This window comes from Vipera ursinii (genome assembly GCF_947247035.1).
Source record: "Vipera ursinii genome assembly, chromosome: Z".
Lineage (NCBI taxonomy): Eukaryota > Metazoa > Chordata > Lepidosauria > Squamata > Viperidae > Vipera > Vipera ursinii.
In genome coordinates, this window is record NC_139517.1 from 46630235 (window position 1) to 46644122 (window position 13888).

A 13888-nucleotide genomic window follows, 5' to 3' on the forward strand; every position below is an offset into this window, starting at 1 on the left:
TATTCTAAGAAAATAGCCCAGAGTCATAATTATGGGATCAAGCTGAAATGCCTCTTGCATTTTAATAACAATGGATTCCAGTGACTGGGATAGATAGGTTGGGAAGAATTATCACATTGCTTCCAGCTGGGACAATTTTTGTTTTTTTCACAATATCTGTTTCTGGGCAGCTTTACCGGTAGCCCCGATCTTACAACCACAATTGGCATAGGAACTTTCATCATTATATGATATGGTAATTAAGGAACTCATGTCCAATTTTATGATGATTTTTTGCCATGGTCATTAAGTGAATTTGACTTTGCTTGTCAGAAACCCCCTGGGAAAGTAACAAATGGTAATCACATGAACTTTGTCTTTTAACTTGTATTTTGTATTGGTATGATTTTAAAATGCCCTGTAAACCGCCCTGAGTCCTCCGGGAAAGGGCGGTATATAAATCTAATAAAATAAATAAATAAATAAACTTGAATATATGATCTAACAAATTGTCAAGCACCCACATTTTTGATTGTATGAACATGGAGACACTGTACTCATCATAAGTGGAAGGACTAAGTCACTTTTTTGAATGTCACCATAGATTTGAATGGCGTTTAAATCAGATCAGAGCTACATCTGGCCCTTTGGCTGTCCCTGTCTAGCCCATGTGAGATCAATTGGACATTAGAAATCAAATGTAAATTAGTGTACATCATGCACACAATACAATTGCTATTTTTTCCCAATATACATATGTGTGTGCATATGTGTGCCTGTCAGTGGTGGGATTCAGCCAGTTCACACCAGTTCACTAGAACCGGTAGCTAATTTTTTGTTGCCCAGGTCCAGAATGGACTTCTGGAAGCGGCATCCACACAGGGAACCGGTTGTTCACATATTTAATCCCACCACTGGTGCCTGTGCACCTTCATACCCCTATTGGTTTGGGCCTACACAACAGTCCCAGTTTCTCATGTGGCCCCTTGAGAAAATTAATTGCCCACTCTGCATTAAATGAACAGTCATAAAATTGAAGACTAAAAAGTTATATAAAGTTTTTGCAAATTCTGCAGAAAGAAAAGGAGGAGAAGAGGGAGAAAGTGGTAGATAGAATAATGTGGTAAATTAATGTTTATATGTTTGTGAATTAATGTGGAAGGAAGAGAAAGAAAAATTGAGACAGGGGAACAACATCAGTGAATATGCCATATACTGTCAGGACAGAAGATGGATAAGCATGTTAAGAATAGGTATAAGTTAAGTTTAAGTAGGGCATCTGTGAAGGTTGATTGGGCTCACCAGGATAGGAAAGGGAAAATAAGCAAAAGAGCAGGAGATGATGCAGAAAGTTCAACAAACAGATGTAGCGACAACTTAGGAATATAATAATAATAATAATAATAATAATAATAATAATAATAATAATAATGTCGAACATACTTGACAATGAAAGACCCTGAAAAGAACACAGAACCAAGCAACTACCACGCAAATACTTGTCTGCCAACAACGTTCAAACTTTTTACAAGAATACTGGCAAATTCAGTATTCAATCATCTGATGCAAAACAATTTGTATCCCGCAGAACAAAAAGGAAATTAAAAAAAATCCAAGAGGAACAAAAGATCAGTTGCTCATTGACAAAATGGTACTTAAAAATGCAAAATGATGAAAAACAAATTTAAATATGGTGTGGATTGATTACAAGAAAGCATTTGACTCATTGCATCACAGTTGGATTAATGCGTGTTTGGAAAACTTTGGAATCAGCAAAAATATCTGAACATTTTTGAAAGCAAATATGCAAAAATGGAAAACAGTTCTAACAGCAAATGGGGAGAACATTGGTGAAATCAACATCAGACGAGGAATCTTCCAAGGGGACTCACTTTCACCACTACTATTCAACATCACATTAATTCCATTGACAATAATATTACAAAACACAAAACTGGCATACCACATCTCAAGCCAGCATGGCAAGATAAACCATCTACTATATATGGATGACTTAAAACTGTATGCAAAAGGCCACACTGAACTTGAATCAATACTCAGCACAGTTCAACTGTTTAGCAGCTACATCAGAATGAACTTTGGACTTGGAAAATGTGATATATTATTCATGCAAGGAGGAAAAATGGGAAAAATAGAAGGAATAGAACTAGGAAACGGAAGTATTGTGAAAGCACTAGCAAAGGTTGATGGTTACAAATATGTAGGCATATTGGAAGCAGATAAAATTTTGAATGAAAAAGTCAAAGAGTCAACACAAAAGGAATACATCAGGAGAGTCTGCAAAATACTAAAATCAAAGCTGAATGCTGGAAATATAATTAAAGCCATTAATACATGGGCAGTCCCAGTGATACACTACCAGCTGAAATGATCAACTAGACTTTGGCTGAATTGGAACACCTAGACCAGAAAACGCATAAACTTTTGAATATGCACCACGCTCTACATCCACGAAGTGGCATCGACAGGTTGTACCTGCCAAGTATAATAGGGGGCAGACGGCTACTGCAAATCCACCAAACTGTAGAAGAAGAAAAACAAAGTTTGAATGACTATGTAAATCAAAGTACAGAAAAATTCCTGCAGGCTGTGAAAATAGAGAGCATTCTAAAAATAACAGAAACAAAAGCAAAACATAAGGAAAAATGGCTGGATAACAGATTAAATAGATGGAAAACCAAAGCTTTGCATGGACAGCATTTGAAAAACATTGAAGGAAAATCTGATAACAACTTGACATGGGCATGGCTTAAGATGGGAACCATCAAGAATGAAACAGAGGGCTTAATACTGGCTGCTCAAGAACAAACACTACAAACTAATGCCATGAAAGCAAAGATACAAAAATCTACTGACAATCCAAATTGCTGACTTTGCAATAACAAAGTTGAAACTGTTTCACATTTAATATGTGAGTGCAGCATAATCGCACAAACTGATTACAAAGCTAGACATGACCAAGTTGCTAAACTAATCCACTGGGCATTGTGTAAAAAATACAACTTGCCTGTATCTGAAAAGTCATGGGAACATAGGGTTGAAAAAGTTGTTGAGAATGAGAGGGTGACAATCTTGTGGTGCATGGCTTAAAATGGGAACCATCAAGAAAGAAACAGAAGGCTTAATACTGGCTGCTCAAGAACAAGCACTACAAACTAATGCCATGAAAGCAAAGATACAAAAATCTACTGACAATCAAAATTGCCAACTTTGCAACAACTTTGCAACGTTACTTTTTCACCATTGAATTTCATTTTGTTAGATAGTGCCCAATGTTCAAGTCTGTCAAGATCCTTTTGTATCTTAAGCCTGTCTTCTGGAGTGTTGGCTATTCCTGCCAGCTTGGTGTCTTCTGCAGATTTGATAAGTTTCCCATCTATCCCCTCATCCAAATTATTGATGAAGATGTTGATGAGCACTGGGCCAAGAACAAAGCCCTGGGGCACCCCACTACTCACTTCCATCCATGTAGATGCAGTTCCATTGAGGACCACACGCTGAGCATGGCCGGTCAGCCAGCTACAAATCCATCTGGTAGTGATGCTGTCTAACCCACATTTTTCTATCTTATCAAGTAGTAGGTTGTGATCTACTTTATCAAATGCCTTACCAAAGTCCAAATCAATTATATCCACAGCATTGCTCTAATTTTGTCACTTGGTCAAAGAATGCAATAAAATTTGTCTGGCATGATCTGTTTTTGACAAACCCACGTTGGCTTTCAGTAATGACTTTGTTTGTTCACTAATTCATTGCTTGATTATCTTTTCCAGAATCTTCCCAGGTATTGAGTTCAGGCTGATAAGTCTGTAATTTCCTGGATCCATTTTTTTCCCTTTTTTAAAGATGGGAACTCTTCCAGTCCTCTAGTAGTTCCCCAGTGCTCCAGGATCTTTGAAAAATATAGTTCAGTGGTTCTGAGATCACATCTGCCAGTTCCTTCAGATCCTTGGGGTGTAATCCATCTGGTCCTGGTGATTTGAACTCATCTAGGTTGGACAGGTGCTCACTTACCATTTTCTTGCCTATCTTAACTTATGTTTCTAATCTATTTTTATGGTACTGTTTTTTAATAGGTTGGGCTGGTTTTTTCCTTGGTGTAAAGACGGATGCAAAAAATGAGTTAAATAGTTTTGCTTTCTCCCTGTTGCTTGCCACTTTTTCCCACTAATGGGCCAATCATTTCCTTGACTTTTTTCTTGGTTTATACATGTTGAAAGAAGCTTTTTTTGTTATTTTTGACTTTTGTCACAAGCCTTAGTTCATTTTGAGCCTTAGCTTTCCTCACTTCATCTTTGCAGGCTCGGGCTATTTGCTGATATTCTGACTTAGTTATGTGCCCCTCTTTCCACTTGTTATACTTGTCCTTTTTGTCTTTCAATTTATCAGAGAATTCTTTATGCAGCCATGCTGGTTTCTTTTGAGAGCTGTTGTTTTTCTTCTTCATTGGTATTGTGCTAGACTGGGCTTTTCTTATCTCACTTTTCAAAATTTCCCAAGCTTCTTGAGTTGTTTTCCCCTTGAGGATTCTCATCCGTGGAATCCTTCCCAAGCTGTCTCTAAGTTTATTGAAATTAGCTCTCTTGAAGTCCAAGACTCTAGTTTGACTGTGTTCTATTGCTTGTGTTGCATAATGTTGAATTCTAATATTGCATGATCACTCTTCCCCAAGGTTCCTGTGGCTTCAATACCTTCTATCATTTCATCCCTGTTAGTGAGAATTAGGTCCTATATGGCTAATCCCCTTGTTCCCTTCTCTACTTTTTGGAGGTTTGCTAGTTTTCTCAAAATGTGGCAGAATGGTCTGAATAGGCCATTTTAAAGGCAAGGTTAGGATACTCTATCCTGCTTTACAATGACAGCTTTTGAATGTCTCTTTGTGTTGTAGACTATCAGGATAAATTCAGGATCCTGTTTGTATATCTGCCACCTTACTCTCCAATGAATTCTCTACCTGGCCTCCAGAATTTGGTTGTTCCTGGGAGAAGGGATGCTAGAGAATATAACTAATAACTCTCAGAAAGAATTAGAGTTAGGAGATTGTTAGTTAGATTGGCAAATACATCAATATTAAGGGAATGTAACTTGGCTAGGCTCTACCTTCCTCTGGCAGCTAATACTGATCTAATGAGTGGTTGCTGGAATATATAGTAATAGAAATGAAAATGGGACCAAGTTACTTTCTAAGATGATGCAGCTGGAGTTATGATGGGTAGATGGCACTCAAAGAAATTAACAAAAATAAAATACTACTAAAATATATTAAAAACACAACTATGAAAAAGGGCAATATCCTGCATCAACCATTAGGTGGTTAACCTAAAGTAGTTAATGCCTCAAGGAATGGTTCACCAAATATTTTAGCTTGCTGGTTGAAGAGAAACCAAGTGGGAGTTAGCTTGGCCTTTCTAGTTACAAATTTCTAAAACCTGGAGAGTACTTATGGAACCCTTACAAACGACTGCAGAGGCTCTGCAACACTCATTGTTCCCCCCTCCACTCCCCATAACTTCTTCCTCCTCCCTTCCTGCCGCCCTGGACTCACCTTGAGAAAATCTGTCTCCTCTCTGCCGCAATTTCTTCCTTTGAGGGAGAGGAGAGTCAAAGGAAGCTCCTGGAAGCTGTAATATTGCGAGTTCAGGCACCCATGCTCTTTTGCAGAGAATGTGTGCCTGTACTCTCACAAGATCACAGACCCCAGAAACTTTCATTTTCAGCACAAACTCTATGCCTGTCTCCTGCTTCCCCCCACCAACTTCTTTCCGCCACCACTGGAACACTTTTTATCCAAACGGAGACCTTGGGGAGATCCTTCTGTGTGCAAATGCAATACTTAAAAACACAGCGATCACTGCATTTTCAAGCGTTGCATTTGCTCATTTATGGAGCTCCCCATCTCCCCAAGGTCTCCATTTAGGAGATGGAGAGCTCCGTTTGTGAGCAAATGGGATGGTTGAAAATGCAGCAATTTGCTGCATTTTCAAGTGTTGTATTTGCACAGAAGGAGCTCCCCATCTCCCCAAGGTCTCCATTCAGATAAAAAGTGTTTGAGTGGCAGCAGCTTGAGTTTCTTCACTCCATCCAAGTACAAGGAAATGGAGATGCAGAGCAGGATTGCTCTCAATAAGGCCGGTGCACACGAGTGAGCAGCGCACCCACGTCTTCTTGAGAGCAATCCTGCTCTCCGCCTCTGATTTCTTCCTTTCTTATGGAGTGGAGAAACTCAAGCCGCTGCCACTGCTTGAATTGGGAAGAAAACAAGAAGAGAAGTCAGGATTTGGGCTCCCGGCTGGTCAGGCAAGGAGTAGGTTGGCCGGTCTGGGTGGGGAGAGGAGATTGTGGCCACTCAGGTGGCTGCCGCTGCCACTAGCACCTTCGACGCAGGTACAACGGGATTTGCCCCGTGATCCCTCCCCGCTCAGTTGAAGGCTTTGTTCCTACCCTCAAACTAAGTCGGCACACGCGAGCGAGCAGCGCAGTGGGCAACAGACAGCATTGGTCCCTGCGCCCAGCCAACTCTGATTCCACGCTTTGCCCTATAGGCAAGCAAATGAAGCAAATATTACACACACACACACCGAATGAAGCTTCTGGAAGCTATGATATCTTTTGAACTCATGCAATATTATAGCACCCAGGAACTTCCATTGTCAGTGCGAAAAGCATTTCCAAACTGACTCTCCTCTCCCTCAAAGGAAAAGAAACTGTAGCAGAGAGGAGTTTTGCAAGTTAAGTGAGTCTGGAGTGGAACGAGGGGAGGGAGAAGCATGAGGTATCTTAGTGGACAAGGTGGCCTTGGGGGCCTATTCCATCATTAGGCCTTCCATGGCCTTCCCCATCCTGAGATATCTCAAGTGCACTTAACAAGCTGCATGCGTCTTAACAAGCAAGGGAGTAATCTTGTTCTAGGTACAAGATTCACTCCCATAAATTTTCGGATTCCAAACTGAATGGGCAGCCTCCATTACATTCGTAACTCAAGGACTACCTATATAATTCTATCCTGCACAGGATAAATCCATGTACATTGATCTGCCTTTCAATTATCAGAAATACATTTGTTTGTCTAAATTAAGTAATTTTATTATTCTCATTGAGTGTATCACCCTCAATCAGATTTTAAATTTGAACAACTTCCTTCAATTTGTATATATAGCTTAAAAATACATTTATCATATGTTGGCTTCCTTAGATGTATCATCTTCTTGAAAGGACAATGCTGCCCAAATTAATATGATCCCACCTCACCCCATCCTGCAACACACTGGGAAAAATAGAGAGAAAGAAATATAAGCCAAACAAAAAACTAGTGCCCTATCGACTCTCCCCATATTTTCAAAATAAGATTGCTAATCTCACTGTAATAAAAACCTTCGTTCTTCATTCCAACTACTCAATAAATATTTACTCTGTTCCTTTGTGTATATGTACATGCACTAGCCAGAAGCCAAAAAAAGACCAAGCTCAGAAGGGGAAAAAATTAAATTAACTGAATTAATATTCAGTATTAGGGTTCAGCTCGACACTGATCCTGGTGCTTCTGAGCACAGAAGAAGCACCGATCAATTGGAATGTTGCAGCATCTCCAGGGTCTTGTTATTTATATTCAGTTGCTTGGCAACTGATTCATATTTATGACTGTCACAGTGTCCCAGGGTCATGTGAAGTGACCAAAACCTGCTGCAACCACCCAGCAGATGGGGGGGGGGGGAATAAAAACCAACCGCCACCCCACCCCACCCCCTCTGCCAATCCTCAACAGAAATGCTCACAACAATGAAAACCTCGTACAGGAGGAAGAGCACCGCCGGGTGGGCAGGCAAATGTCTTGTTCAGCTGTGGCTTGGGGGGGCACTTTTTTCAGTGCCATTGTAACTTCGAACAGTCACTAAGCGAGCTGTTGTAAGTCGAGGACTACCTGTACTTCATTACTTTTTTCCTCTTTTTTTGGTTGTAACAATTACAACTATTTCCATCCATAATCCCTTTGTTTCTATTCAGCAATATAATGGAATTATTTGGAGGAGGATTGCATTTTCATATTGGTTAAAAATAGAAAATACAAGTAGACACTGAGCAAGTCATTCGTTAAGTGAGACATCACATGGCTGCTTGTTCAACAACCATATATCTGGCACTCCCAATCTTATGGGTTACTAAGTGGATAAAGTTCAGTAAAGAGTGTAAAGTTCCTCGGGAGGTGGGGGAACTCTGGTAGGCTCTACTCAGGGGCTAAAAAAATCTCTGCAGAAATCTAAGCAGGATTTTCAGTTCCTGAGCAAAGAGACACTTACAGTAAATGTGCCCTGCATCAGCTCCCACCCATGTGAGGCACCCTGTGTCCCTTACCTTCCCACATGGCCTCTCTGCTAGTATTTTGGCTCCTTCTCATCTCTAGGCTCTGGATAAAAGAGCTACCAGCCAACTCCTTGTCATGCATGGAAAGGAACTCCTTTGGTGGGATGCAAGTTTCTGAATTTAGCCAAAGGCATTCAACTTTCTTCAGCAGAGCGCCAGAAATGAGAGAGTTCTCTCTATAGGTGGTAGCAACTAGCAAGCTTCCCTGATGGCTTCGCCATTGAGTTCCTGGAGAAGCCAGCAGACGAGATTGCAAATTGTGATCACATGATCACAGTACACTTGGCAACTGATCATAAGTGTGAACAGGCTACCAAGTGCCCAAATCATGATCACATGACTGCCGGACATTTTGTGATGGCCAGAAGTGCTTTACAGGCCATTATAATTCAGGATCACTGTTATATGAAGGTTTAGGATTATTTGAAAAAAAAAAGTTTGGGTCTCATTGTTATATGCTATTCCCACTACGGCAGTATAGTACATCCCAACCTATTCTACTGGGTTATAGCCCGTTTATTTAAATTCACTCAAAATTTTATCTGTTTTTTAGAATTACTTTATGCCCTGCTAAATGACTCGCATCACATCTAAACAGAAATAGCATCATGGTTACTATGGATATCCTGAAATTCTGAGCTTTCCAAATACAAGATATCACTCCAAAGAATAAGCCCTGAAAACTGCATTGTAGGAAAGGGATTTGGGACCCCCATTCTGTCTCTTCACATGTGAACATTCAAGTCACAAAGATAGCAAGGTGATGTACACACCTGGGTTTAGAATCATGAACATTGCTCCTTCAGGTCTTACCTATTATTGTAGGAAGTACTTAGGTGCGCAAAACTGTGTCATTCATATCAAATCAGAATTATGATCATTCACTGACTGGGCATTCAGCAAAACATTATAATAGCTATTTTCTTCAACTTTTTTATTGACAGAAGTAAAACAGATACAAAACAAGTGCAATATAACTCTAGTTAGTTTAAGCTGCAGAAGTCAGGCAATTATCAGTGCAGTTTTGGGAGGGGGAATTGAGGATGAGAATCTTTATTCAACAATTTGAATTTATTAATTTAAATTCCTTACCAGTCAATTTCTTCATAGGCTGGAGTCGAACACTGATAGATTGATGTGTTAGTAATGGGGAAGATGGGAGAGAGCGGGACATGCCTTCCATAATTCGAATGTGCTGCATACCTTCAGGCACTGTGAGTGTTGGGATAGCATACTCTGGTTCAAAAGCACAATCGTTCTCTGCACAACTGCCACCTAAGACAAATAATTTCAAAAAGTGTTATTAATACAATAATGTACAGACACCATCTAGAGGATTTTACACTTTACACTAAATTAGGAAAAATCTTTTAAGAAGCTAACTGCTTTCCCAATCTGTTAAGAAATCCTACTAATTCCACAAACAAAGCTTTACAGTGTCAGTTGTATTCTATAGTACAGGAAATCCAAGTTTAATTATTGTTTCCTTTAGGACATTCCTGTGTTCACATAAAAATAACCTGTTTGCCTGTAACTGTAGTTATTCAAGTGCTTATCATGTACGTATGATATATATGGGTTCTGTAACTACAAGAGCAAATTCACAATATTCCAGAACAAAGATTTTTGACAGCCTTCCCTCCTCATCTCATAGCATTATATGTGAATGAGACTCTTATCCAATCTCTCAGTTTCAATTATCACCACAAATAAAAGCATGATACTGTTTCAAGCTGTATCCAGGGAGACAAGAGGTTGTGCCAAGTTAAGCTGAACTACTATTAAAGGTAAGAAACCAGTTCTTTTGTCTGTTACGTATATGAGTGATCAGCACAAGTTGTACTGGATGGCACATTTATACAGTAATGGAAAAATACTGAGGAAAGAAAAATGTGCCAATATTGCCTCATACTGAAAGCCATGATTCAGATGACATCTTATCAGTGTTCAAAACTGAGATTAGGTAACCATTGGAACAGATCTCAGAAAAGAAAATATTCCTCAAAAAATTATTCTGAAAACTGGCACCCATGTTAAATGGCAGCAAAGCGCATGGCCAAATTACAGTTGCAAGAAAAAGTATGTAAACCCTTTGGGATTACGTGGAGTTTTGCATGAATTGGCCATAAAATGCGCTCTAAGCGTCATATAAGTCACAACAATAGAAAAAGTGACCAATATAACCACCCTTCTTTTCAATAATAGTCATAAGCCTTCCATTCATTGAGTCTATCAGTTCTTGATCTGTTGATGATCAACGTTTTGTGCAGCAGCAACCACAGCCTCCCAGGCACTGTTCAGAAAGATGTACTGTTTTCCTACACAGTAAATCTCCAGTTTAAGAAGGGACCACAAGTTCTCAATAGGTTTTAGGTCAGGTGAGGAAGGGGGCCATATCATTATTCTTTCACTTTAAGACCTTTACTGACTGGCCATGCAGTGGAGTACTTTGATGCATGTGATGAAGCTTTGTCCTGCATAAAAATCATGGTCTTCTTAAAAGATGCAGGCTTTTTCCTGTACCACTGCTTGAAGAAAGTGCCTTCTAAAAACTGGCAGTAGATTTGGGAGTTGATTTTGAGTCCATCTTCAACCAGAAAAGGTCCAACCAGCTCATCTTTAATAATACCAGTCCATACCAGTACCCCACCTCCACCTTGCTGGCATCTGAGTTGAAGTGGAGCTGTGTGCCCATTACTGATCCAGGCACGGGCCCATCCATTTGGTCTGACAAAAGAGTCACTCTCATCTCCTCAGTCCATAGAACCTTTGAAAAATCTGTCTTCAGATATTTCTTGGTCCTGTCTTGCCAGTTTCAACTTACATGTCTTGTTCAGTGGTGGTTGGGTTTCAGCCTTCCTTACCTTGGTCACGTCTCTGAGCACTGAACACCTTGTACTTCTGGGCACTCCAGGTAGGTTGCAGTTCTGGAATATGACAACACTGGAAGATAATCGATTCCTGGTAGCTTCACATTTGATTCTTCTCAAATCTTTGGCAGGGTTTTTATTTTTCTCAACACGTTTCTTGCAACCCTGATGGCTATTTGCAACAAAACATTTGAAGGTTCTGTGATCACACCCCAACATCTTAGCAATTTCAAGAGTGCTGCATCCCTCTGAAAGATTTTTTTACAATTTTTGACTTTCCAGAATCAGTTAAATCTCTTTTTTTGCTCATTTTGCCTGAGGAAAAGAAGCTGCCTAATAATTATGCACACCTTGATATAGGGTGTTAATCTCCTTAGGCACACCCTCCCTCATTACACAAATACACATCATCTGATATGTTTATATCCACTAAGCATTCAAGTTTATACAGCTTAGAGGTGGAAAATATGCATGAAAATATTGGTCAAAATATTCACTTGCCTAATTGTGCAGACTATGTGTGAATACGGGGAGGCCTGAGAGTTTGTGGTGCATGTATATGTGTGAACATAGGGAGGTTGAGAAAAGAAAGCAAGTTTTGTGTGCGTGTGCATGCGCACATACAAGCACAAGAAAGAGGGCATGGCATGTGTATGCAAATGCAGGAAGGCAGGGGTATGATTGCACAGGATGCATGTGTGTGTGCAAGCACACAAAGGCTATGGAGAGAGAATACGGGGTATATGCATGTGTATGCAAGCAAGCAAGCACAAGGAAGCTGGGGAAGGAAAGCACTTGTGGATGTGTGCAAGCACAGAGAGGCCAGGAAAGGAGGGGTCCCTTTGTGCAAGGGCAGAGAGGTCAGGGAAGGAGGGGGTTGGTGTGAGTGAGCAAAGGGGGTAGGAAGGGAGGGACTGAAAAAGCCAATTATAATCCTATTATGAAGGATTAGATGGAGATTTGGATAAATGATATAACCAATGGGATCAATAGGATCAATGATGCAGTCAAGAGTAATTATCATGTTGGTAATCTGCTGTACCATGCCAGTAATAACCATTGATTCTCTGCTGAACCATATGAGAGCAAGATGGCACAAAAAGGAGCCAAAACTAAACATCATTCATGATTCTACAGTCTGAAAAAAGAAGATAATACATAGTAGTGGAGTATAAATTAATTTCAAGTTCTGCCATCTGCACCATGAGAGAAGTCTAGGATAAGATGAAAGATGCAGATGAAGGATGGAGAAGTAGAAGGAAAACATTAGAGTTTCTCTGATTAAATGCCAATAGTTCTAGATAATGGATGATAAGATCACAATATTATCTGTTGCTTCCTTTACTTCTTGCACTTTTAACTGTCAGTGACCCTGTTCACTGATTGGTTGGTAGAGAACCAGGCCTCAAGGAAATCTCTTTCTCTCCTTGACTTTGCTTGGGTTATAATTGTGGTGCCAGTTAGAACTTGTGTCCTTCTGAAGCCTTGTGGACAGACATGAAGGACAACGGCTCGTGTCTTTGAATCTATAATATAGTGGTCTAGGACTGTAACAAAGATTTAATTGTATTTGAATAACTAGAGAAAGTAATACCTTGACCCAACCCATAGACTAGGATTCCCCTTTGAAAAGATACAGAGTACAATAATGCTGGCAGAGAGTGTTTATACTGCTGTAGGCACAGAGAGATGAGCTAGATATAAGAACTTTACAGTAGCTGAAATCAAAGGGGGACCTACCAAGCTGAGACCAGGAGAAAAACTAAAGCTGAATCTACAAATATTTGTACACTGGATCATAAGACATAAGTTTCCAAGATATGAAAATATTTTTCAAAGATTTGGGGGACACCAGCAGGGAATACCAGTAAAAATAATAAAATAAAATAAATTGGTTCAATTGGAACATAGCAAAGTATGGACAGGACCCCCTGGCAACAATCAGACCTGGAGAAGAACAAGCATATCCTTTCTGAGCTGATTAGAAAAAGAGCATTGAAATTGGCTACAGAATCTGGGAAAGGGCAAAATTATCAATTTCTGTTTCAGAGTCAGTCTTCTGCCTGTCGACAAATTTATTAGGAAACTGAAGAATGTGAAGAGATGGCATTGGTATATGAGTCAACTGGTCATCCACTATATACCACCGTACCTTCAAAATCCAAAATCCAGAAAGTTTATAGGCATCTTTAGTAACAGAACAGGCCTGTCGAGTGGACTGGTTGTGTGCACATTAGAAATGAAATTGGTAAAGGAGGAGATATACATTGACATTCTCAGCTGCTTCCAAAGATCTATCTGCATCTTAGTAACAAAAGAGGAAAAGGGACATTTGAAGACCTGAAAAGAGTATTGGAAGACTTGGCGTACTTTCTCTGAAGTTGGAAGTTTCAGGTGAAAGGCCAGAAAGTTAATCCAAGCTATTTCAGAGAAGGGACTAATGAATTTATTTTATAGTATTTAAAGGCATATGGATCAACACAGTTGAGAGACCAACATGATCCTCCAAAGCAATAGAAAGACAAATCCTTGCAAAGATTTAGCTGGTCCTTGAGAACCTACAAATATGAAAGGTCATTTAACAACCATTCAACATTACGACAGACTGCCCTCAAAAAAAGTTACATACAACCCCATTTCAAAGTTGCAGACACTGCAGT

At 39.8% G+C, this 13888-nt stretch overlaps 1 protein-coding gene across 1 annotated transcript in view; it reads right to left on the reverse strand.

Moving 5' to 3' along the window:
• TANC2 (tetratricopeptide repeat, ankyrin repeat and coiled-coil containing 2) overlaps positions 1-13888 on the reverse strand; it is a 370144-nt gene that overhangs the window by 203022 nt on the left and 153234 nt on the right. The window contains exon 4 of the mRNA XM_083378993.1: positions 9451-9633. Within this exon, the coding sequence (XP_083235119.1) occupies positions 9451-9633 (183 nt within the window). The remainder of the gene's footprint in view (positions 1-9450; positions 9634-13888) is intronic.